General features: G+C 41.8%; 1 protein-coding gene across 2 annotated transcripts in view; it reads right to left on the bottom strand.

Moving 5' to 3' along the window:
- The window catches only part of LOC127652744 (thyroid hormone receptor alpha-A-like), a 79592-nt gene that overhangs the window by 10814 nt on the left and 42257 nt on the right, over positions 1-26521 (bottom strand). Inside the window, exons 1-5 of one of the 2 annotated variants that reach the window (XM_052139093.1) lie at positions 21547-21578; positions 16245-16303; positions 15537-15637; positions 12116-12263; positions 7374-7579 (exon numbers count right to left, since the gene is read on the bottom strand). In XM_052139093.1, coding sequence (XP_051995053.1) covers positions 7374-7579; positions 12116-12263; positions 15537-15637; positions 16245-16303; positions 21547-21578 — 546 coding nt within the window. Of the gene's footprint in view, positions 1-7373; positions 7580-12115; positions 12264-15536; positions 15659-16244; positions 16304-21546; positions 21579-26521 lie in introns of those variants that run through there. The other variant, XM_052139092.1, reaches the window with a different exon arrangement.

Below are 26521 nucleotides of genomic sequence, written 5' to 3'. Positions count from 1 at the left end.
GGACTTTGTATGAAGTTAATTGATAAATAAAAATTAATTGTGCCATTATTTTTAAAGTATCCTCACTATTCAACAAAACTGCCTAAAACTTTTGCACATTACTTTACAAGTTCTTATGTCTTGCAAACTTAAACATTTCAAGTCAAGTCAAGTCAAGTCAAGTGGTTTTTATTGTCGTTTCAACCATATACAGTTAGTACAGTACACAGCAAAACGAGACAACGTTCCTCCAGGACCATGGTGCTACATAAAAACAACAAAGGACCAACACAGGACCACATAAGACAACACAACGAAATAAAATACCTATATAAAATTATATTTGGTTCTCTTTGATGAATTCAACATGTTGTTGCAAATTCTAATCATTTATATACATCAACGATGTAATGTTATTTAGTTGGCTAACATAGACAAGGTTGTTTTTGAGGTTTTGCAAGAATGAGATTGTTGAGTTGAATGAGTTGTGATAGTCTTTGAATCATCAGTTAGCATGGATTGACAATGATGAACAAGTCACCGGATGCCACAGCTATTAATGCTTAAAAATAGAATAATTATTGCAAACTTAATTTTTATGCAAAATATATAAACTCATTTCAGATATAGTATGACAAATTAGTTAATCTGTTTAATAGTGTATTTATGAATTCCAAATAAATGTTAAGTATTTAATTAAATGTAATGAGACTGAACCTTTAAAATTTAGAAAAATATAAGTCAGTTTTAAACAGTACAGTTTGGTAAATAGCAAAGCAACTACATTTGCTGTGGCATTTTTTGAACTTATTTCATACTTACCAAAGTTCAAGGAATATTACAGGTTCAATACAAGTTAAGCTCAATCGACGGCATTTGTGTCATAATAATGATTACCACAAATACATCTGGGTTACGGTGAGGCACTTACAATTGAAGTGAATGGGGCCAATACATAAATGTTAAAATACTCACTGTTTCAAATGTATAGCCACAAGACATACACAATATGTTGGCTAACATGATTTAAGAGAGACAACATCACTTATTAACCTTTTCTTTGTAAAGTTATAGACAATTTTACAACTTCTAAATACATTTTTACTTGCCCCTCATTTTTCTTTAAAACAAATCTGGGTTATAGTGAGGCACTAACTGTCATGTCTCGTCCTGTCCAGTCATTATATGTTTTGTTCTTGTTCTTTCCTGCTACTCTTTCGCCATCTGCTGGCCCTCTCTGGTTACTTCTCCCCCTTCCTCTCGTTCTCCAGCTGCTTCTCATCTCCCCTTAATTCTCCGTCAATTCCCTTCCCACCTGTTCCCATTTTCCCGCTGATTAGATCTCTACTTCTTTCCCTGCTTTCGCTGCTTTCGTTGTCTGAGTCTCACTTGAGTTTCACACGTTGAAACAAGCCGTTGTCTACCTGTCGCTGTCCAGTCCTGTCCTATTGGCATCCGCCTCTCTACGCTCTTTTCTCCGTTAATTACCTGGATATATTTGTGTTCTGTTCAGTTCGCCCCGCGCTACCAGAGGTCTGGTCCCCACGGTCTCGCCTCGATCCCTGTCTACCCCAGGGGAGTCTACAACCTGACGGCGCAACACTGCAACCCCCGGCTGCTGCCAAAGGGACACTCGCTAAGAGCTCAGAAGTAGCTTCCTTTATTCATCGCCCACTCTGCGGGTTGTTTGTGTTAACCTTTGCCTCTCAAGGAGAAGATTTTGTGTTCATTTTTGTGTTGCTAAGAACTTTTCATTAAAGAACAACATTTCTGTTATATCGCTCTTGGGTCCTCACTTACCTCCACAACAGAAGACTCAGACCAGAATGGACCCAGCGGTCCCGAATCCTCTTCAGCCAGCTGTCGAGCTCCAAGGGACAATGTTAGGCAGACACGAGAGGGAGTTATCTGCTGCGTGACATGCCATCGAGGCCCTGGCTGCTCAAGTCTCCGATCTCACCGGACAGATTCATGCTCTTCGCCTCGATCCTCCGGCTGCCTCCAGGGCTTCTGAGCCTCCTGAACCCAGGATCAACAACCCGCCTTGCTATGCTGGTGAGCCCACGGAGTGCTGTGCGTTTCTCACCCAATGCGATGTTGTTTTCTCTCTCCAGCCCACCACTTACTCCCTGAGCCGGGCTCGCGTCGCATACGTGTTATCCCTCCTTTCTGGACGGGCTCGTGAATGGGGTACGACCATCTGGGAGGCGGAGGCTGACTGTATTAACCTATATCAGGACTTTAAGGAGATGATACAGGTTTTTGACCGCTCCGTGTTTGGCGAAGAGGCCTCCCGAGTCCTGTCCTCGCTATGTCAGGGTAAGCGGTCCATCACGGATTACTCCATTGAATTTCGGACTCTTGCTGCCTCCTGCGACTGGAACGAGCCGGCGTTACTCGCCCGCTTTCTGGAGGGTCTCTGCGCGGAGGTCAAGGATGAGATTCTCTCCCGTGAAGTTCCCTCCCGAGTGGATTCCGCAATTGAACTCGCCATCCGCATCGAGAAGCGAATCGACCTTCATCGTCGAGTCCGTAGGGCTGATTCCGCTCTCCCCTTTGCCCCCCTCTCCACTGCACTACCATCCTCCTCCTCCTCCACCGTGTTTTCGGAGCCCATGCAACTCGGAGGTATCCGCATCTCGGCTAAGGAGAAGGAGCGAAGAATCAACCACCGCCTCTGTCTCTACTGCGGCGCTGCTACTCATCTCGTCACATCCTGCCCGGTAAAAGCCAGAGCTCACCAGTGAAGGGAGAGCGACTGATGAGCGCAACAACCCTGGCCTCTCCTTCAAGGTCCTGTTCCACATTCCCCGTCCATCTCCGCTGGACCGGCTTTTCCGCCACCTGCAAAGCTTTGATTGACTCTGCGGCGGAGGGCTGTTTCATGGATGAGACTTGGGCTCGAGAGCATTGTATCCCCCTTTCTGATTTAAAGGAGCCCACGGCCCTGTTAGCCTTGGACGGCAGTTCTCTCCCCGGGATTCTGCGTGAGACGTTACCCTTGACCCTCACTGTCTCTGGTAATCACAGCGAGACCATTTCTTTTTTTATTTTTCAGTCACCATTTGCTCCTATTGTTTTAGGCCATCCCTGGTTAGTTCAACATAATCCCTCTATTAATTGGTCTAAGAATACCATCCTGTCTTGGAATGTCTCTTGTCATGTGAAATGTTTAATGTCTGCTATTCCCCCCATTTCCTCTGTCTCTCTCTCTCAGGAGGAGCCTGGTGATTTAACAGGTGTGCCGGAGGATTATCACGATCTGCGGACGGTGTTCTGTCGGTCCCGGGCCGCTTCTCTCCCTCCGCATCGCTCATATGATTGTAAGATCGAGCTTCTTCCGGGAGCCACTCCTCCCCGCGGAAGACTTTACTCGCTGTCGGTCCCCGAGCGTCAAGCTCTTGAAGATTACTTATCTACTACGCTCGACGCCGGTACCATTGTTCCCTCCTCTTCTCCGCCGGGGCGGGATTCTTTTTTGTTAAGAAGGATGGTTCTCTGCGCCCATGCATGGATTATCGAGGGCTGAATGACATTACAGTTAAGAATCGTTACCCGCTTCCTCTTATGTCTTCAGCTTTCGAGATCTTGCAGGGGGCCAAGTTTTTTACCAAGTTGGATCTGCGTAACGCTTACCATCTCGTACGCGTTAGGGAGGGGGACTAGTGGAAGACGGCGTTTAACACCCTGTTAGGGCACTTTGAATATCGGGTCCTTCCGTTCGGCCTTGTTAACGCCCCAGCTGTCTTTCAGGCACTCATCAACGACGTCCTAAGAGACATGCTGAACATTTTTGTTTTCGTTTATCTCGACGATATTTTGATTTTTTCGCCGTCACTCCAGATTCATGTCTTGCATGTTCGCCGTGTCCTTCAACGTTTATTAGAGAATCGTCTCTACGTTAAGGCAGAGAAGTGCACCTTCCATGCCCCTTCCGTAGTTTTTCTTGGTTCTGTCATTTCCGCTGAGGGTATTAGGATGGATTCCACCAAGGTCCAAGCCGTTATAGACTGGCCCGCACCTAAGTCATGTGTCGAGCTGCAGCGTTTTCTCGGCTTCGCTAATTTTTATCGACGCTTTATCCGCAATTTCAGTCAGGTGGCTTCTCCCCTGACCGCCCTCATGTCCATCAAGACACGCTTTAGATGGTCCGCTTCCGCCCAGAGGGCTTTTGACCTCCTCAAGAGCCGCTTTACGTCCGCGCCCATCCTTATCACCCCTGATTTGTCTAGACAGTTCATCGTCGAGGTTGACGCGTCCGAAGTAGGCGTAGGAGCCATTCTTTCCCAGCGCTCTCCCTCTGACAACAAGGTCCACCCTTGCGCTTTCTTCTCTCATCGCCTGTCACCGTCCGAGCGTAATTACGATGCAGGGAACCGAGAGTTGCTCGCCATCCACCTAGCTCTAGGCGAATGGCGACAGTGGTTGGAGGGGGCGTCCGTTCCGTTTATCGTTTGGACGGACCATAGAAACCTAGAGTACATTCGCTCCGCCAAACGACTTAATGTGCGCCAGGCTCGCTGGGCTCTGTTTTTTACTCGATTCGAGTTTGTGATCTAAAAACATCAAGCCTGATGCCCTATCGCGTCTCTTTTCTTCTGTGGTCCCCGCGGACTCTGAGGGAATCCTCCCGAAGTGTTGTGTCGTCGGGGCGACGGTCTGGGGAATCGAGAGACAAGTTACACAAGTGCTCGTTAGCACTCCTTCGCCGCGCAACTGTCCCAGACACCTCCTTTTTGTTCCCACCCCCACCCGCCTGGCCGTCCTTCAGTGGGCCCACTCGGCCAGGTTGGCAGGCCACCCCGGTGTTTGGGGCACACTCGCTTCCATTCACCAGCGCTTTTGGTGGCCCACTCGAGAACGTGATACGCGTCGTTTCGTGGTGGCTTGTCCGGTAACTCCCCCCCTGCCGGCCTCCTCAGACCACTTCCTATCCCTTCGCGACCGTGGTCCCATATTGCCCTAGACTTCATCACCGGTCTTCCTTCGTCGGCAGGTAAAACAGTAATTCTCACGGTTATCGATCGTTTCTCCAAGGCGGCCCATTTTATTCCCCTCGCTAAGCTCCCCTCTGCCAAGGAGACGGCGCAAATTATCATCAAAAATGTTTTCAGAATTCATGGCCTTCCCTCCGACATCGTTTCGGACAGGGGTCCGCAGTTCCCGTCTCAATTTTGGAGGGAATTTTGTCGTTTGATCGGGGCTTCCGTCAGTCTCTCGTCCAGCTTCCACCCTCAGTCTAACGGTCAAGCCGAACGGGCCAATCAGACTGTTGGTCGCATCTTGCGCAGTCTCTCCTTCCGTAACCCCGCGTCCTGGGCTGAGCACCTTCCCTGGGCCGAATATGCCCATAACTCCCTTCCGTCGTCCGCCACCGGTCTGTCCCCCTTTCAGTGTAGCCTTGGATACCAACCCCCGCTGTTCGCGTCGCAGCTCGCCGACTCCAACGTTCCCTCCGCCCAAGCTTTCGTCCAATGCTGTGAACGCACCTGGAGAGGTGTCAGATCAGCCCTGTGCCGTTTTAGGGCCCAGACTGTTAAGGGTGCTAACAAACATAGAACCAAAAGTCCCAGATACTGTCGCGGCCAAAGGGTGTGGCTCTCCACCCTCAACCTCCCCCTTAAGTACGCCTCTCGTAAATTGACCCCGCGCTTCATCGGTCCGTTCCGTATTTCTCTGGTCGTTAGTCCCGTTGCGGTGCGACTTCTTCTTCCCCGCTATCTTCGCTGTGTTCACCCGGTTTTCCACGTCTCTTGTGTCAAGCCCGCTGTTCGCGCTCCCACTCGCCCCTCTTCCCCCCCGTTCGCGTTGAAGGCGCGCCCATCTACAGGGTCCGCAAGATTCTAGACATGCGTCCCCGGGGTCGTGGTCATCAGTTTCTGGTAGATTGGGAGGGATACGGTCCCGAGGAGAGAAGTTGGGTTCCCTCTCGGGACGTGCTGGACCGTTCGCTGATTGATGATTTCCTCCGGAACCACCAGGTTTCCTCCTCGGGAGCGCCAGGAGACGCTCGCTGAGGGGGGGTACTGTCATGTCTCGTCCTGTCCAGTCATTATATGTTTTGTTCTTGTTCTTTCCTGCTACTCTTTCGCCATTTGCTGGCCCTCTCTGGTTACTTCTCCCCCTTCCTCTCGTTCTCCAGCTGCTTCTCATCTCCCCTTAATTCTCCGTCAATTCCCTTCCCACCTGTTCCCGTTTTCCCGCTGATTAGATCTCTACTTCTTTCCCTGCTTTCGCTGCTTTCGTTGTCTGAGTCTCACTTGAGTTTCACACGTTGAAACAAGCCGTTGTCTACCTGTCGCTGTCCAGTCCTGTCCTATTGGCATCCGCCTCTCTACGCTCTTTTCTCCGTGGATATATTTGTGTTCTGTTCAGTTCGCCCCGCGCTGCCAGAGGTCTGGTCCCCACGGTCTCGCCTCGATCCCTGTCTACCCCAGGGGAGTCTACAGCCTGACGGCGCAACACTGCAAGCCCCGGCTGCTGCCTAAGGGACACTCGCTAAGAGCTCAGAAGTAGCTTCCTTTATTCATCGCCCACTCTGCGGGTTGTTTGTGTTAACCTTTGCCTCTCAAGGAGAAGATTTTGTGTTCATTTTTGTGTTGCTAAGAACTTTTCATTAAAGAACAACATTTCTGTTACATCGCTCTTGGGTCCTCACTTACCTCCACAACACTTACATTGGAAGTGAATGGGGCCAATACATTAAAGTTAAAATACTCACTGTTTTAAAAGTATAACCACAAGACATAAACAATGTGCATGTTAACATGATTTAAGTGAGACAACACACTTTTTAACCTTTTCTGTGTAAAGTTAGAGCCAATTTTACTTTGGCACCTTGTTGCCATGATGCTGTAATAAAACCCTAAAATGACAATAACAATTTACAGTGACAATTTACAGTTTTATGGCTCAATTATTACATGAGTTTTAACAGAAGAATTCATGTAAGTGCTTTTATAAAATTATAAGGTTCACATTTCTGCCTTTAAACCCTCCAAAAATTGGCCTCACTGTAACCCAGATTTTTGCTGTTTCTTTAAAGAAAAGGATGGACAAATCAAAAATATTTTTTTGGCAATCAACATTATGCCAAAAATTCTGTCAATTGATCTTATATTGTATTGAACCCAGAAAATTAATATAAGCATACTGAAATCCAGCTAATTTAAACCATTTTTTCTTTATTATTTGTTTTTGCCAGTAATAATTTTTATGTTCGTATTTCTCTCTCTCATATAAAAGTATGTTGCTCTTTCATATAAAAATATGTAGTTATAAAAAAAAAATGTGGTGGGCCAGTGGAAGTTAAGTGGAAGTTAATCAACATTTTAATTTAACACTGAAAAAAGCTTAAGATCACACAGGCATACAGGCATGAGCAGGCCACTTACTAGGAACTTGCGTTTCTGTTTCCAGTGAGGGCCCTGTGCATTGGTGTGGCGGTGAGCCTCAGTCACCATTCGAATCAGCTCCCACTCTGAGAGGGTAGGCTCGGGTCGATTGTGCAGCGTCTTCACTATCTCCCCTTTCTTCCTTTTCTCCCTGTTTTCCTCAATCAAACGCCTCTTGGCCACCCGTTTTGAATCATCAAGCACCACTACCAGAGAAATTAATCACAGACAAACAATGAGATGCAATGGTATTTTGCATTAGAGGATTACAGCTGGCTTTTTCAATGGCCACGTTTCATTTCTGAGAAATACTTTTTTAAAGACTAATAGAAACATTTGGATGTTTATGTTGAGACTGATCAGATCATACTGAATTAATTATAAGGAAAATGTTCTGTAGTATTAAGACACTAATTATACTGTCACTAAGTCTCTTCTTACTGAATATTAAAGATCCAATTAAAATAAAAAAAATAAAAAAGAATATATATATTTTAGTCCACGTCTGTTTGCTTTGAGGCCATCTACAGTATATGCTAGTGTACTCCTAAACATTGAGTTTACTTTCAGCCATATACTGTACAAATGTAAAATTTACAATAATTTGTCCTATACAGACTTTTGTCCAATCAAATGCTCTCTTGAATGAGAATGTCCCTCCCCTTACAACAAATAATGGTTCATGTGATGTAACTAAATCCTGAAATTTGGTGTGACATACTGAAAGGGAGGAGAAATACGTGAAATACGTCAACATGCTTTTTAAATGTTTTATGGTCTATGTACCTTATTCACAGTAGAGCAATCTTTAATTTTTTAATGGGATTAACGAGCTGTGAGGGGCAGATTTGCAGTCACTTTGTGTCATGGTTCCAGTGAGTTTGGCAGTCTGTTCTGTTTGTTTTGTTATTTCTCTCCCTCATGTGTCTCTGGTGCTGTCGATATGATCAGTGTTTCCATGGGAACACTGATCACGCCACTAATTTGCATGCTAGCAGCACCTGTCTCTCCACTAATTCACTGCCCATTTAAGCCCTTCGTTGTGTCATGTTCTTTGCTAGATTGTTGTTTGGTGTTGAAGTAACTCACCTAGCTCTCTCTGCCTAGTGGTCCTGTCTCATGTATCTGTTTTGATTGCCCGTCTCTGCCCATATGTCGGGAGTGTGGTTGCCTTTAGTTTGTTTTACAGCTGTTCTCATCGTCTACATCTCTTCAGCGGAGGATTCCTCATGAATCTGCTCCTGACTACCCCAATGCATACACTCGCCTACGAACACACTCTTCACAAAGGATTCCTTATCTCGGATCTGCTCACTGCACGCTACTCAGCACACACTCATCGACAAACACACCCGTCACCTTGTTCTGCAGTCAGTGCTGGGATCTTAACACCTCACCTGGATCTGTTGATGTTTTAATTTATTGTTAATAAATCCTTTGAACTGTTCCTCTGCTCTTGGGTCTCTTTGTCTCAACTTTGTGACAGAACAATCTAGCCTGGATGGAACTAGAGGAGGAATCTACTCTTTGCTCCACCCTTTCTCAGCAGGGAGCCTCACTGGGATGTCAGCAAGATCAGATCTCCACTTCTAACCAGGCTCTGGAGATGATGGCGTCACAGCTTTCTGAGCTCACCTCTATCATTTAAAAACTCCGCCAGTGCCCTTATTGGCTCCGGTATTTCCCCACGTTTTTGAAAGCTCAGAGGCTTGCATCAACCCTTCAGACCCATTCTCAGGTGAGGCAGGGTCCTTCAGCACTTTCCTTTCTCAATGTTCCTTGATCTTCACGTTGCAGCCCTCTGCTTTCCAGTCAGAGACAATGAAGGTTGGCATGCATTATCATGCTCCTCACCAGAAGCATTCGCCATGGAGCTCTGCCGGGTGTTCGATCGCTTGGCTTAAGGTCGTGAGGCAGTGAGGGTTTTATCCGGACTATCTCAGGGATATCGGTGGGTCGCAAACTGCCATCGAGTTCTGTACCCTTGCTGCATCTTGTGAGTGGAACAATCACTGCGAGTGGGATCGGTTAGATGACTTGTTGGATCTAGCCATCCGAGTGGATCAATGTACACAGTCCACAGTTTCAGTCAGGTCACCAGAATCACGGTTCGAGGCAGAGCCCATGCAAGTCGGTAAGGCTCAGATTTCTCATAAGGAGAAGCTCCGATGCCTCATTCAAGCATTCTGTTTCATTATGCCCATCCTGGTAATTTCTCAGTTTCCTGTCCTGTAAAAAACAGTTTGTCAGTAGGCAGGGGGTTACTTGTGAGCGCAACACCCCTGGATAAAACCTCCAGATTACGCATGCTTCTCCTGGCCCAGCTACAGTATGAATCAACCAGTCACACTGTCTCCGCATTGGTGGACTCCGCTTCCGGAGCTGAAGGGAACTTTAAGGATTTCGACGTGGCTTCCAAGTGGCAAGTTCCATTGGTCCAGTTGGACAAACCTGTCACACCTCACACCCTCAGAGGAATGCCATTGAACATCATAACCCATTCCACCAAGCCAGTCAACTTCGTCTCTAGAAATCATATGGAGCAGTGAGCTACTGTGAGTTTGTCCTCTGGGTTCCGCCCCCAGACAAATGGGCAAGCAGAGCAGGCAAATCAGGAACTTGAGAAAACCCTGCACTGTGTGGACTCCCATGATCTGTCTTCACGGAATGATCATTTAGTCTGGGTCGAGTATGCCCACAGCTCCTGGTGTCAGAGTTGTCCTTTTTCCTGATCCAATCTCTATCGGCACTAATAGTATTGGGGTATCCTTGGTTGGTAACGCACAACCCACACATTGCCGTTGATGTTCTCAACTTTGGAAGTCTTGCAGGGAGTATTCGTCTTTACAAAATTAAACTTATGCAACACTTCTCACCTTGTCCGGATTAGGGAGGGGGATGAGTGGGAGATGGCTTTTAACACCCATAGGGGCACTTCGAATATTTGGTTATGCCTTTCAGATTGGTCAGTGCCCCAGCCGTCTCCCAGAGGCCCGTGAATGATGTGCTTAGGGATATGGTTGACCATTTTGTGTTTGTCCATTTAGTTGATATTCTGATCTTCTCTCAGAATATCCAGGACCATGTTCAGCACATCAGGCAGGTGCTTCAGTGACTGCTAGAGAATCTGCTGTTCGTCAAGGCAGAAAAGTGCGCTTTTCATTTAGAGTTGGTTCTGTTCGTGGGGTTCACCAGCTGAACGGAACTATGACGTGGTAACAGAGAATTGCTGGCTGTCCAGCTGGCATTAGGCAAGTAGCATCATTGGTTAGAGGGTTCGGGTGTAGCTTTCGTGATCTGGACTGATCATAAGAACGTAGAGTTCATTCGTAGCTCTAAATGTCTTAACTCTAGACAGGCTCACTGAGCACTATTTTTCACCCATTTCAACTTCTTCACTTCGCATCTTCACTTCGTATCGTTCGGGCTCTAAGATAAAGTCCAATTCATTGTCTCAATATTCGCAAAACAACGCGCCTCCTGCTACGTGTCCAGCAAACTGGTCATTAGTTCCATGATCAGTTCGGATGCACGTCCTACAGTGGTGCCACTCATTCAATGTCGCCTGTTATCTCTGGGCGGCTTGCACCAAGATGCTAATTAGACAGTGATTCTGGTGGCCATCGCTAGTGCATGACATACGCCGGTTTGTAGCCGCTTGTCCCATTTGCGCTACTAGTAAGACCTCCAATAAACCCCTTGGCTGGGCTCCTCCAACCACTGTCAGTCCCTTTGAAACCCTGGTTGCACATAGCCATGGATTTGATAACGGGTCTCCCCCTTTCGCATGGCAACACATTCACTTTGACTGTTGTGGACCAGTTCTGGAAGGTGGCTCTTTTCATTCCCCTACCCCATTTACCATTCATCGCCAAGGTCATTATTCTGGTGGCGGTCCATCTGGTGGCTACTGTCATGGTTCCACACTGATTGTTCCCATGGAAACGCTGATCACGCCACTAATTAGTGTGCTAACAGCACCTGATTCTCCACTAATTCACTGACAATTCAAGCCCTTCATTGTGTCATGTTCTTTGCTAGATTGTTGTTTGATGTTGAAGTAATTCACCTTGCTCTCTCTGCCTAATTGGTCCTGTCTCGTGTATCTGTTTTGGTTGCCATCTCTGCCCACATGTCAGGAGTGTGGTTGTCTTCCAGTTTGCTGTACGCCTGTTCTCTTTGTCTACATCTTTTTAATGGAGGATTCCTCACAAACTGCTCCTGACTACCCCAACGCACACAGGAATATACTTTTCACTAAGGATTCCTTATGGATCTGCTTATTGCGTGGTTGACACACACTCATCGACAAACACACCCATCACCTTCTACTGCAGTTGGTGCTGGGATCTCCACTCTTCACCTGGTGTTATAATTTACTGTTAATAAATCCTTTGAACTGTTCCTTTGCTCTTGGGTCTCTTTGTCTCGCCTTTGTGACACTTTGATGGGTTGTCCTGTTGTTTAAAGCATTTTGGACTGTTTCACTGATGAAATAAATAAAACATCTTTCCAAGACATTTCACTTGACAAAAAAGTCTAGAAAAAATGTGTTGTGGAAAATTAGATTTTATTAAAATTCAGCTTTATACAGTGGATGAGTAAGTCTATCCCTCAAAGCCTTGTTTTTATTCACGTCAAAAATCAAAGATGCCGCTGTTGTGAATAAGGTCTATAATGACAATTATGAAAGTGATATTGATTTTTTTGCAGTTTTAGTGAATGTGTGTGTGAACACTTACAGTCCATGGCCATGCCCACCGAGGTGCACTTCTTGAAGCGGCACAGCTGGCACTGATTGCGGGTGATTTTGTCAATGATGCAGCAGCCGTCATACTTGCAGGAATAGGATGGGTGAAGATTCTTCTGTATAGTTCTCCTGAAGAAACCCTGGGAGAAGAAGGAATCAATGAATGAATATGTACTTGGGATGTAACAGTTCACACATATCACGATTTGGTTCATGATACTGAACTCACAGCTCGGTTTGTTTCACGATTCTTTAAACTAAGCTTGAACCAAGAAAGTTTTGTATTATTATTACTACTTTATAGACAAGCAAACAGTTTGTTTCCTTAAAAATGTAGGTTAAAGTACTGTTCTTAAAAGTGCTACATAGCCCAGCAGAGATGTACTTGGACTAAAAACAGCCCAGAACAGGCCAATGGTGGCACCAAATGTAAATATTAACTAATAACTATAACTGTCACTGATTACAAACATTTAAAATATTTTAAAATAGTATTGTCTCCGATTACATCTAAATATTCATATTTAATCAAAGTGCATATCCTATTAAATAATAATAAATTACGGGTGAAATCAAATCAGTCATAACATTTGACATTAGGATTATATTCCCCCATAGCATTATTATACTGTGACGAGGAGGAGGGCGTTGCCGGGCTATGAGGATGCACACCTTGCGCTGAAGCGTCCTAATCAGCCGGAAGGGGGATAAAGATGAGCCTGAGGCGCCAGTTTGAGAGAGAGAGTGAATTTATGTTTAAGTTGATTTATGTCTGTGACGAGGCAGACGAGAAATGAGGATCTAAATGCAGCTTTTAATAAAACAACGATGAACAAGGTAACTCAGAATAAAAGGAAAGAAAACACAGGAAACCAGGCACAAAACATGACAACACATGTGAAGACTGACAAAGAAACCAGGGGAAACAAGGGCTTAAATACACAAGGGCAAACAAGGGAATGAGGAACACCTGGGGAAAACCCACATAGGGGAAACTACAAAGGACTAGACCAGGGAGCAGACCAGGCCACAGGCGTGGGCGCTGGCTAATTGGCCTTGGCAGGCTTGGAGCAAGGAGCCATGGAAGGCTTGAAGCATGGAGCCGTGGAAGGCTTGGAGCAAGGAGCCGTGAAAGGCTTGGAGCAGGGAGCAGAAGATGCAGGTTTTGGCCGGGGGTTCCCGCCATAATCAACTGTGTAAAGGGATCCGCAAAGTTCCAGAGCCTTCTCCACATATTCGCAGAGTGTCCATTGAGGATCAGCTAGAGGCATCAGTTCCTTCAGTGCACTATTCAGACCGGTCTGGAAGAAAACCACCAGAGAGCAGTCTGGATAGTGCACTAAATTCGAACAAGAACACAAACAGGGAATACGTGACAATGTCATTAAAGTTATGTTGACTGTTCTGCTGCCTCCTCCTTGCCCACCCTGTTACACATACATAATGTTCAGCATTATTCTGTAACATTCTGGCAGGCTGAAGACAGGAACAGAAGGAGATGAAGTAGCTGAAGCGTGAACCCAAATGCAGTATATTTACAGTGCTGGTATCAGAACATGAAACGGAGTTACAACCAAACAATATTCGACCAGGGACTGTAGCAACAAGAGGGCTTAAAGCTACACTATGCAACTTTTGACCCTCTATTTGTTAAAAAATAAAACTGCATGTGTCTTGCAGAAGAACATTGTTTTGGTTGTGGTTCGGCCCTGCTCCTCTGCGTGGATGAATGTGTTTTGAGAGACTGGTGTACACAAGAATACAGGACACCTTAGAGTGAATGGACAAATAAATAACGAAATAAAGTTAAAGACGGATATCCAAAAACATGTCATCTGAGCAGATAAGTGCCATATCACATGCTGTTGTTTTGAGTTATTGGAGACATTGATGTTTTGAAATAAATGACGTTACAAAAGTTAGGCAACGTTCGTTATCATTAGATATTACGACTGCTAGTCTGATAAGGTAAAATATTGTAAAATTTTATTTTATTATATATTATATTGAAAATAAAATGCAAGATATTTTGGTCAAATATACAATGGTAGTAACTTATTTATAGATTGTCATTGTTACCAAACAGTGGTCAACATAATTTCAAGCCTAGGACTAAAGGATTTATTTATATAAATGATTGCCATAATAAAGAAAATGCACACGTGTGCTAGCAAGTGCAAAATTCTGTTCTACTTACAGTATAATTATTGTATTTCACCACACACAAACAAATGTGTGTGTGTGTGTGTGTGTGTGTGATTACACAATTATACATAAACAATATCAATAAAATATCTTATCTGTTGTGTATAAGATTTTAAATCCTTTAAAAGTTGTCGCCACCTCTGAAAAGCCACACCGATGTTGATTTGGGTTTTATTACATGCTCTGTCTCTTTACTTTTTGCTTGTAGACTATACTCTGTTTGTTTTTGTTTTTTGTTTGTTTTTACAAACGGTGATTCTCTGGAGGTTTGCCATTTTGAATGATCCATGGTCAATTTTCAGCTACTCCCACACACGCACTAAAGTAGCCGGATCTTATTTTCTCTGTGTATGGATATGACGTCATTAACACGCACAGGCAAATGGCATATGTATGCATTTTCCCATGAAATCTGTCCTGACAGCTCTATAATATCATTATTATAGGTTTAGCAAGACATGGTTTAGAAGATGGATTTTTGTTGCACTCTCTCATTAATAACATTTTGTTATTTTTTTAACAAAAAAAGTTACATAGTGTAGCTTTAAATACACTGAAAAGGGAAACACATGACAAAGACAACCAATGACAAGACTAAACTAATAACAAGATAACAAGACTACTAAAACATGAACCAATGAAAAGACAAGACTGATAACAAGTTAACAAGACAATAAACCAATGAGAACAAGACACATGCACATGAGGGAAACAGAATGTCACATGACTTGACAAGGAAAACAAGAAAAAAAGAACTTCAAAATAAGACCCTTACATTCACCCAGCGACCTCTCTCTCTCTCTCTCTCTCTCTCTCTCTCTCTCTCTATATATATATATATATTAGTAGATTAATATGGCACACTCATTAAATCTTTGTCAAATTTACATTTTCTCTTGTGCTGTCAGAGCAGATCAGTTTCACACTTCAAAGGAACATTTCTCATGCTGAAAAGGCACGTGTCTCTCCCGCTGCTGGACTGTTTCCGCATTTTTAGCCATAAACTCATCATACAACACCTGTGGCTGCTGTGTGCAATTGTATTTTAGAACTCCCTGTGTCCAATGAAGCTATTTCCATTTGTATGTTCATGTTATGTATACTCAGGACGTCACGCATATTGCTAGAACAGATGCTAAAATAAGTTTAAAAAAATTATAAACATATAAAATGATATGTTAAGAGTGCTCAAGGATTTAGAATCTCACCTTGCAGCCCTCACATGTGATGCAGCGGTAATGGTAGCCTGTAGCTTTGTCCCCGCACACCACACATGGCTCATCTTTATCCAGGTAGCTGGGAACATACCCTGGAACAGAGATGCTCTTCACTAGATGAGCAGAATACACACACACATGCACAGATGAGCAGAATACACACACACATGTACATACAAGCTGGATCACTTCTACAATCCCAAGAGACCCAGAAATCTTTACAACTCTGATTGTCAGTAAAATGTATGATTACTAAAAGACCCCATTTCAACCTGGTATTAAGATGCGTTTAGGGTGATCCGATCACATGTGGTCAGCCCTAAATACAGATCTAAACAGGGTCTTGCTTTCTTTGTCTTTTCTGACTTTGTTGCGCTTTATTATCATGCAGTAACACAATAACATAGTGACTGATGTATGTGGTCATGAAACAGAGACCCTCACCTCCAAATCCAAACACAAGTGGTCATTGGAGACGCATTTAAGTGACCAGGTGTAAACAGCGATATGTCTCACTTGACCACATGTGATCGGATCACACGAGACACATCTTAATACCAGGTGGAAACAGGGTCTAAGATAAAGGAGTAACACACACAAATTGGGCATCTATCATTGCATTTGAATCAGGAGCATACGTTCATACACACACAATCCATTATAAGCCCAAAATGTTGCCACTAGATGCAAAATCCTTACCAGACATGCTCATAGAGCATTGACTGTTCTTTCTTTTCCTCTTCACTCCATTTGGCCACCTGGAGAAAAAGAGAGAGACGGGGAGGGGGCGATAAATTGAAATTTTGCCAAACTATAGAAAATCTAAAGTTTGTAAAATAGATTGCTATATAATTTGCATTATAGCCATTATTATTTTAATAGTTTAACAATGTTCTTATTATTTAATGTTTAATAACAATATCCAACAGTATATGTGCATGCATCATGGGAAAAGTATCTAATTTTTTTAATTAAAAAAATAAAAGAAATTCTCACCATATCATTACCACCATATCTCAAATTTTGTATTGTGTGATGGAAATTCAATTTTTTACATTTTATTGACAAACCATTTAGTATTGCTGAGGCTTATTTCATAGCTTGCATTTTATGTATCATTAATACACACAATTAAATAATATTTTCTAACTTTTTACATGATTTAGTAAAATTATAGCTTGATTTCTTAGTTTTCTTCAATCATCACTTATATTTCATCTTACAGCTTGCTTAAATGGATAGTGATGAAACTGAATGAAAATTCTCTCATCATTACTCAACCTCATGCCATCACAGATGTGCATGACTTCCTTTCTTCAGCAGAACACATTTGAAGAAAAATAGAAAAATACCATAGCCCAGTAGGCAAGTGGATGGTAACACTATTTTTGATGGTCCAAAAAGCAGACAATCAGCATTAATAGCACCCATATGTCTACAGTTGTTAAATTAATGTCTTATAAAGTGATACGATTGCTTTTGGTGTGGGAACAAATCTATATTTAAGTGCTTTTTAACTATAAATCATCACGTCAGGTAAGCATCAGTATGCACGTTCATGAGAGGGCTGAGGTCACGCTGTCTTTTCAGCGATGGCATGGCAACTTTCCATTTATTGAAGCTGACACTCTCTACCTCTGTTGGCATTGCTTTGCATTCTGCTTTGCATTCTGGGGGGGATGGGGGAGGAGGTAACCTCCACAATCCCCAAAACCGAACGAATGTCCCTCCAGAGATCAAATACCCTGATGATTTTCACTCTAGTTTTCGCTCGACCACGATCACATTCCCTCTTAGCCAGATTGGATTCAGTAGATAAATGTTTTATTTTGCTTACTCTGAGTTTGTGTAGGAGTCGGTATTATGCTGGTAGCTGGCCGTTTGCTGGAATCTATCTCTAAGATAACATTACCTAGTGTTGCAGTTTGTTGTCACTGTTGAATAGTGGAAGACAAGCTATTGTCTGAGGCAAGGCTCTCGGGAGCATGCATAAATGGATTGGATTTTCCTGGCAAAAGCGACCCGCTCCCTTCGCAGTCTTGCCTATAAAAGTCTACAGGCTTTAATAGGCAACCTAGGAAGTCCAGGAAGGGCTCATTTTTTAAGTTTACAAGCCGTTCACACGTAAAAAAGTTTAATATTACATGAAAATGGTTATGTTTCGCAACTTTAACGGAAGTGATTATTTATAAAGTAGTTAAATATTGATCTTTTTCGCACTAAAAGTTTTTGGAGCATAAGAAATCGTGTTACCTTCCACTTGCAGTATAAGAACCTAATGAGCAGAGAAATTTTTCTATTTTCTTCAAATGTGTTCTGCTAAAGAAAGGAAGTCATGCACATCTGGGATGGTATGAGGGTGAGTACATAATGAGAGAATTTTCATTTTTGGGTGAACTATTTAGCTGATACTTTTGTCAACTTTGTAAACAATTACACTATCATATGAAAAAAAAAATTTTTAGAGGCAAAATTGTTTAGTATGGTGGAAATGACACCACAACCATGGGAAAGTCATAATTTTTGAAAAATGTATAGAAATGTCAATGGCCTCTCCGGGAACCATCACCTTATCATGGGGGAGAGGTTTATGTGCCCTTATGATCCTGAGGGCTGAGTTGTCTGGAGGCAGGTGCTCCTAGTAGGGTCTCCCAAGGCAAAGTGGTCTCAGGTGAGGGGGCCAGACTATTTAAGAATGATTCACAAAGACTCCATGGAAAAAAACAGCAAGAGGAGGAGTTACCCTGCCCAGAGGAAGCCCGGGGCCCCCGTCTGGAGCCAGGCCCAGACGGAGGGCTCGTCGGCGAGCACCTGGTGGCCGGGCTTGTCACGGAGCCCGGCTGGGCACATCCTAAAGAAGCGACGTGACACCCCCCTCTACATCCCTTGGGCCCACCACCCATTGGAGAAACCTCGAAACACCTCGGGGTCCCCCAGTCAGAGCTGGTTAATGTGGCTCGGGATAGGAAAGTTTGGGGCCCCCTGTTGGACCTGACGTCGGATAAGCGGTTGAAGATGGATGGATGGATAGAAATGTTTTTTACACCATAAATATTTAAACAATTTGTTTATTTTACACTTTGTTGAGATTATCATATATTTAAACAAGTAATTCTTTTGTATTTTATAATGGATTTTCATAGATTAATATTGAAAGTCTGGGTCTGAGACAAGGCTAAAACAGTAATGATGAAGGCCTGGTAAAAAGGTTTCCTAGTTCGTGTAACAAAATGTCTGAAATCTGTTTGTTTCATTGTGAAATCTGTTAGTTTCAGAAAAGTTGATGTTAGCCATTTTTGAACCGGGTTTGAAGAGGTAAACTATAGCGGGGTACAGCGAATATTACTTTTGCATTCCCAACAGCTAAAAAAATATATATATTTGTCAAATTGTCGAATATATGGCATGTGAAGAGAGAAAGATGCCAAATTTACCATCACTCCCTCAGCAGATGTATTTGAAACCTAATTGCAGCAGTGACTAGGGATTTTTTTTATTATTCCAAGGTAACATAACACAAATTATAGTAAAATAAATGTACTTGAAAATAAAATATGAAAATAAAAAAGTTTGTTTGATTTTTGGGCTGCAACAATTAATCGAAAATGGAAATCATCGACAACGAATTTCATTATCGATTAGTTGGATATATGCCGCAAGCACGGAGAAGCACTGTCAGTGATGTCACTTTACAACCCGGTGGAAAATGTGTTGCATGATGAAACTAATTTGAAAAACAATGGAGATAAGCTGAAGCGGTAAAAACCATGACCCAAGTTGTCCAGCACTTTATAAACACCAAAGAAAATCACAATAAGCATACAGTTTAATGTGGAGCGGTTGCAGCATCAGGTGCGTTGAAAGAGTGATTGATGTGCTTAAGAGTTGTTTCTCTCCAGCACATGACTTACATTTTACTGCTGTTTTTTAATAAAATATAAATGTAATGAATTCAAAATCAGATGCATATTTCCGCGTATTTCGCAAAACTGTTTGTTCTAACCACGACTCTCAAACTTCACTGAGCAAGCGAGCGTGCACATCCACGTTAATCAAACCGATAGCAATGGGGAAATGGAGAGCAATCACTTTGATTAAACTTGTGCAACAACATACCACGTTTTTACTTTCAATGTAATCAGTTGTGCTGCTTTTATTTATGTCACGCTGATGAGGTCAAAGTGTGCAGTTTAAAGTGTTTTAGATCTTTTCTCATCATGTAAACGCATGTAATACTGTGAGCACCGGGATGAGACTTTTCAGCGCGAGAGTGAAACTGAGAATTTACAGATGATTGTATTATATTAAACGGTATATAATGCTGAATATAATGTACAATAATGATAAGGGTCCTGATATTTGATTGTCCTGATAATGCCAAATGTAATGTCTGATTTCACTAGTACATTTATGGCAAACATTATTTACTGGATAAACATACAGATATTTTTGAAAATAATTGTTTAGAAAAATGTAATCAGCGACAGTACTATTTTAAAACCTACAATATTAATTTATATTACCTCAAATATATGTAATCAGTGACAGTGTACAAATCTAACTGGGCAGAATAATTAATATTTCTATTCTGGTGTCACCATTGCCCTTTGCTGGGCTGATTTTTTTGTCCCACATGGATTATTTTACACTTTAATGAACTGTATTTTTTTTTAATAGTTTTTGTTCTACAATGTTTTCCAAGTAATGAAATGAACTGTTTTGCATATGCACTGAAAGTAATAATAATAATAAATTCAAACGTAGCTTTTCATGATTCAGGATTTGTTTAAAGTTTTGTTAGCGTATAGAATCATGAATTCAGTAATGTAAATCGAACCAAATCCTTACGCCCTTTATCATTTCTATTTAAAAAAAAATATTGTAATAAAATACAGGAAATAACAGTAATTTATGTATCCAGTTAATCGAAGAAATAATCAAAGATTAATCAATTATCAAAATAATCGTTAGTTGCAGCCCAATTTGATTTACCCTGCCATGAGACTGAAGTAAAATGTATTGCTATCAGTGTTTCACATTACCTTGAGGTTGGTGAAATATATATATATATATATTTGGCCATGTGGTGGCACTGTTTTCATTTTGTTTTCATTAATAATTTTACCTCTTAGCAGACTGCCATAATTAGTCATTTAATAGAGTGTTGCATCACCTTCTAAAACCAAAAGAACAGCAATATATCAAACCACATATTCACCACAAAACCTTAAAAGTTGTCATGTGTTCAGTGAATGTGACTGCCTTCAAGACTGCAATTACACAATAAAACACACAAGCAACTCTTTCATGTAAAGTATCCCAGTGTGTAGCGAAAAACAAAAAATGTCTCTGTTTGAGTGTGGAGGTTATGAACTCCCTGGAAATGCACTACAAGGTAAACCCTGACACATACCCCTTGAACATGCACACAGTCCAGTTCAGCTGAGGCAATACTTGTGTATGTGGAGCTCAACACTCAGACACACAATATTCAAAACCTACTAAACACTTATTCTTATTAATTCTATTCTATATAAAGATATATTGATTTCACTAGTAAACCATACATCATCATATGGTCTCTGTTTAAACACTAGATTTCACCACAAATCTAATCAACAACAACATGCAATGTCATAGATAACATCAATTCCTTTGAAACTGAAAGCAAAATGACTGCAAACATGATGCCCGAATAACCTAATCTAAATGCATCCCTGCAATTAAATGCAATATAATCAAAAGCATGCATGCATCATCAGCCATGTGGGATTTGAGGTTTATTAAAAAAAAAAGAAGAAAAAAACACTGACATTAACAACATCTACAACAGCCTTTCTGCTACTCTGATGTCTTTTCGATCTTCCCTCCCTGACTGTTACATCACAAAGTCCACATGACAATCAGCGATCTCCTATACATTAACAGAAAACTGAAAAAACACCAACATAGAGTATAGGGTGGGAGGGAGATAGTGAAAAAAAAAATGAGATCTTCTAACCTGTTGGCATAATGGGGTTGTAAAATGTGCATAATTGCCGTTTCCCTCCTCTTGCCAAGCTGTCAGCAATCTATCTGCAGGAACAGGGACTCTGAGCTGGTAGGATGCAACTTCTCTCCTCCACCCCCTCCATCTTCACACACACACACACACACACACACACTTGCATCACATCCCTCTTTCTGCCACTACTCCAGTGCATCAGAGATCCCTGTTCCACTAGTGTTCTGTGAGCCCCACCTCTTCTCCATCCAGAACACTCTGCTCTCATCTTCCTCATCACTCTCTCTCTCTCTCGGTTTTCATCTGACAAAATCGGATACAATAAAGCCAAGCATCCTCCCTTAGTACAAATGGACTCATCAGTCAAAACTGCCTGCTACAATGTTGTCATTTGCTCACATTCCAGATAGTAACATTCAGCTTTTGCAGAGTTTATAGAATATTAATACATTCATAAATAAATCATCAATAGAAATGTGTTTGAGTAGAACGCACAACATACACGTTCAGAGCAACGATTCACTTACTGGTTACGCAACTATTCCAGCATCACTCCAACCCGATTTCTATTCACTTATATTATTTATAAAATATTATATAATCTTCATTAAATAAGTAGTCAAGAAGGGAATTCAGAGCTTGAGTTGAGCCTTGTGTTTAAGCTCTCCATCAAAGACAGCAAGCTAATTAGCATTGTCAAGCATTATGGGAATGCTACTTTGTAAATGTGGATATATATATATACAGTGGGATTCAAAAGTCGACATAAAAAATCTGGCATTCACAATCTATACGGAAATAAACAGAGAAAGTCTTAGGATTTTGAATTAATAAAACATTGATGATGTAAAAAAATACGGAGTCCAGACTGTAAAAAGGTTTTGTCTAAAAAGTGTGTTCATGTGGTTACAAACATCTAAATTAACTTTTTAATCAAATGAGAAATAATCTGACTAAATCAACCTGACAAAACAGGTGACACCAACAAAAGCAATTTAATGGGTTAGATCAAGTAGAAATAGAAAGGTAACAATTGCAGGTTAGCACTTTTTTTCAGTGCATGCCAGCCTGTCATTAAAGCAAATACTTACCGAATACTAAGAAGTTCTCTAATTCATGCTGTTATGCTATCGTTTGTAATGAAAAACTGTTACATATAAACCATTTTCACAAATGGATTTACATCAATTTGACTAGATAAAAAAAGACACAGATTTGCTGCATTTGTTTAGGCATGAACAAGGTAAAAATGTCAGACTATTTCGTCTTTAATCTTGTGGTTAAAGATACATGTAAGCTGACGACACATCAAAGCAAAGTCCATGAGAGGACATCACGGTTCGACTTCGTGCTTTTAATTCCAGCAAATGCTTTTGAGGAGAACAGATGGAGAGGTGGCTGAGGTGTTTTGAGATGAGTGTGCATGCTTGGAGTGAATAAGCATTTCAGTGAAGCTTTCTGCTAATCAAATTATAGCGGCTTATTTCAATGGCGAGGCAAGTCGAGGCGAAGAAGGGCTTGGGACAACTCTGCCTTACAGCGAACCGCCTGAAGCTTCTCTAGCTGCATAATAATTCCAGAACTGACCAACAGGGGACTAAAACTGTGTGCGTGAAAGTGTGTGTGGTTGTGTGCACGCGGTAACTCAAAAGCTGGAGGGAGGGCGCGACCATGAGGCAGCACACAGAGAGACACGTGCTTTTGAGCTCCAAATACACACACACACACACACACACACACACACACACACACACACACACACACACACACACACACACACACACACACACACACACACAAAACACACACTCTCTCTCTCTCTCTGCCTCAATGACACTGCTCACAGACAATCCACAGACTTTCGTCATGATTGAGTGTCCTGAATTGTCCCTTGCTACACAGTGGCCCCATCTGGCTTATGTATCTCTATCTTTCTCTCTCTCTTTTGTACTCTAATCTCACTCTCTATTTGTCCTTTTCTCATCTAATCATATGTGTGTACTGTTAACAGCTGCCTCTTAAACACAGCATACACTTGGACAAATCATTAGGCATTCTGGATTACAATCACATTTGCTTTGGTTATGTTAAAGACTGAGAGTCTATAAAATGTTCTGAAAAGCTTCCAGAAAATCTGTAAAGTAATGACTCCATATATCCATGAATGACCAGTGGTTCTCATATAGTTTCAGGACAATATATTACATTGGAAATCAAATGATGGCACAACACAGTTTCAAAATTGTTTATCGTACAAACATACATTTGCCATAAATTCAAAATGTCCATAAATTCAAAAACGTGAATGTATTTTATTAAAATTACCATGACTTGGTTAGTCATGACATAACTAGGGATGTCAATCGGTTAATATTGTAATCTAATGTACAGCCATGGACAAAAGTATTGGCAGTGACATAAAATTTGTGTTTTGCAAAGTTTGCTGCTTCAGTATTTGTAGATAATTTCATGTTTCTATGGAATACTGGAAAACAATTATAAGAATTTCATGAGTTTTAAAGGCTTTTATTGGCAAAAACATTCAATGTATGCAAAGAGTCAATATTTATAGTGTTGACCCTTGTTCTTCATAACCTCTGCAATTCGCTCTGGCATGCTGGATATCAGCTTCTGGGCCAAATCCTGACTGATGGCGATCCATTCTTTCCTTATTAGTGCTCAGAGTTGATCACAATTTGTGAACTTCTGCTTGTCCACAGGTTCTCTATGGGATTAATATCCGGGGATTTGCCTGGCCACGGATCCAATATTTCAATGTAATGATCACCGAACCACTTCATTATCATGCTTGCCTTGTGACATGGTGCTCCATCATGCTGGAAAATGCACGGATCATCACCAAATTTCTCCTGGATCGTTGGGAGAAGTTTCTCTCACAGGACGTTTTGATACCAGTCTTTATTCATGGCTGTGTTTTTTGGCAGAATTGTCAGAGAACCCACTCCCTTGGATGAAAAGCAACCCCACACATGGATGGTCTCAGGATGCTTCACTGTTGGCACGATATATGACTCATGGTAGCGTTCACCTTTTCTTCTCCGTACTATCGATTTTCTAGATGTCCCAAGCAGAGAAAATAACTTTGCACCAGTCTTCTGCTGTCCAGTCCTTGTACTTCCTGCAGAATTTCAGTCTGTCCTTGATGTTTTTCTTGGAGACTTCTTTGCTGCCCTTCTTAACAGCAGGCCATTGTCCAAAAGTCTTCGCCTCACTGTGCGTGCAGATGCACTAACACCAACCTGCTGTCAATATTGAGCAAGCTCTGCACTGGTGGTGACATGATTCCGTAGCTGACTCCACAGGAGGAGACGGCCCTGGCGCTTGCTGGACACTCTGGGACGTCCTGAAGCTTTCTTCACTGCAGTTGAACTTCTCTCCTTCAAGTTCTTGATGATCCGGTAAATGGTTCTTTCAGGTGCAATATTCTTTGCAGCAATGTCCTTGCATGTGAGGCCATTTTGATGCAAAGCGATGAAGGCTGCACATCTTTCTTTAGAGGTAACCATTGCTAACAAGACCACAATGATTGGAAGCACTTCTTCTCTCCTTTTATAGCAATCAGTCTGCTCTTATAATCCAATCAGAATGATAGAGTGATTTCAACTGACTGGTACTCATTCACACTTTCCCACGTGCTGCTGATATGATTAGTGAAATGATGTTAGTGGTCTGCCAAATGCATAAATGTAAAAGTAAATAAATGTATGTTAGCTGGTCATTTTGTGCCAGGGCCAAAAAACTGTGAAATTTGGGTTTTTGTAATAAAGTTCATTTTTTTGGCCTATGAAGCTTTTTGCAATTATTTAAAATGCATCTGATCACTCTGCACAATAATTTAGAAACAATGTGAATCAACACCACAGCAACTGCAGCAAAAAACTTTGCAAACACAAAATTGATGTCACTGCCAATACTTTTGGCCACGGCTATATACACAACAGTATATATACTGTAATATAATATAATAATATAGATAATTCAGATACATTACATTAATGTGGCAGACTAGTGATTACACAACACAAAAAGTGCCTTTAGAAGTCAATGCATTGTTACATTTCCATATTATTCAACATGAGCCATTCACTCGCCTACAGTCCACAGCAATCAATTTAGCAATTGCGTTTATCATCTGCCCAAGGTAGACGTAGACTTTTTCAGAGGATGTGTTTTGTGTTCCATCTGTGCTATTATCGGTGGTCATGTAAATATGTGTCAGAGGGATGTGTCAAGTTCAACATAGTTTGAAACTTTAAAAAACTTATCTCAAGTCTTCTGCACTCTGCTAAGCCCAGCTGTTGGTTTGTTTCCTGTACAACTGTAGCGCTGTTTGCCCCCTGCTGACTGTGAATCGGAAAAACAAACTGAATTGCTCTTTTGGTAGGAAAATTAAAAAGAGACAGGGGGAATGATTATTTGTATTATTTTTTAATGCATTATTTTTTTTTATAAAAATTCCCACTGAATTAAAGCATTAAATCGACAGCCTTATTTTCACAAATGTTACCGTTATTCAGGTTATGAACCATTTTTTGAAATTATTTACTGGGCTCTATTTTTGTGAGTACTACACACTACGTTTTATCCCATTTTCTTGAGAGCACTAATTCTAAGCACAATTTTAGTGTCAGCGCAAAGCACAAGTGGCCATCTGTGGGTGTATGCGCACAAACTGTGGGTGTATTGTACTGTACGCTAATGAAGTGGCGCAAAGCGCAATTTGCTATTTTCCTGAGAAATAGGTAATTGTTCTAAGATGTTTCAATATCATGTCTGTTTTCAGTGTAAAGTCTAAACTCAGTTTCTTCATTTGCAGGTTGGAGATTCCACCAGCAGATGGTAACAAAGTTCATGCCTAAACTCTGAAAATATAGTGGAATCAAAATATGTCCATTGCAATAAATGTTGTAGCTGTTTTATGAAATAAATTCTTGTAAATTCTTGATTCATG

The sequence above is a fragment of the Xyrauchen texanus genome, chromosome 12, assembly GCF_025860055.1.
Source record: "Xyrauchen texanus isolate HMW12.3.18 chromosome 12, RBS_HiC_50CHRs, whole genome shotgun sequence".
Taxonomy (NCBI): domain Eukaryota; kingdom Metazoa; phylum Chordata; class Actinopteri; order Cypriniformes; family Catostomidae; genus Xyrauchen; species Xyrauchen texanus.
This window is presented reverse-complemented; position numbering and strand designations above follow the sequence as displayed.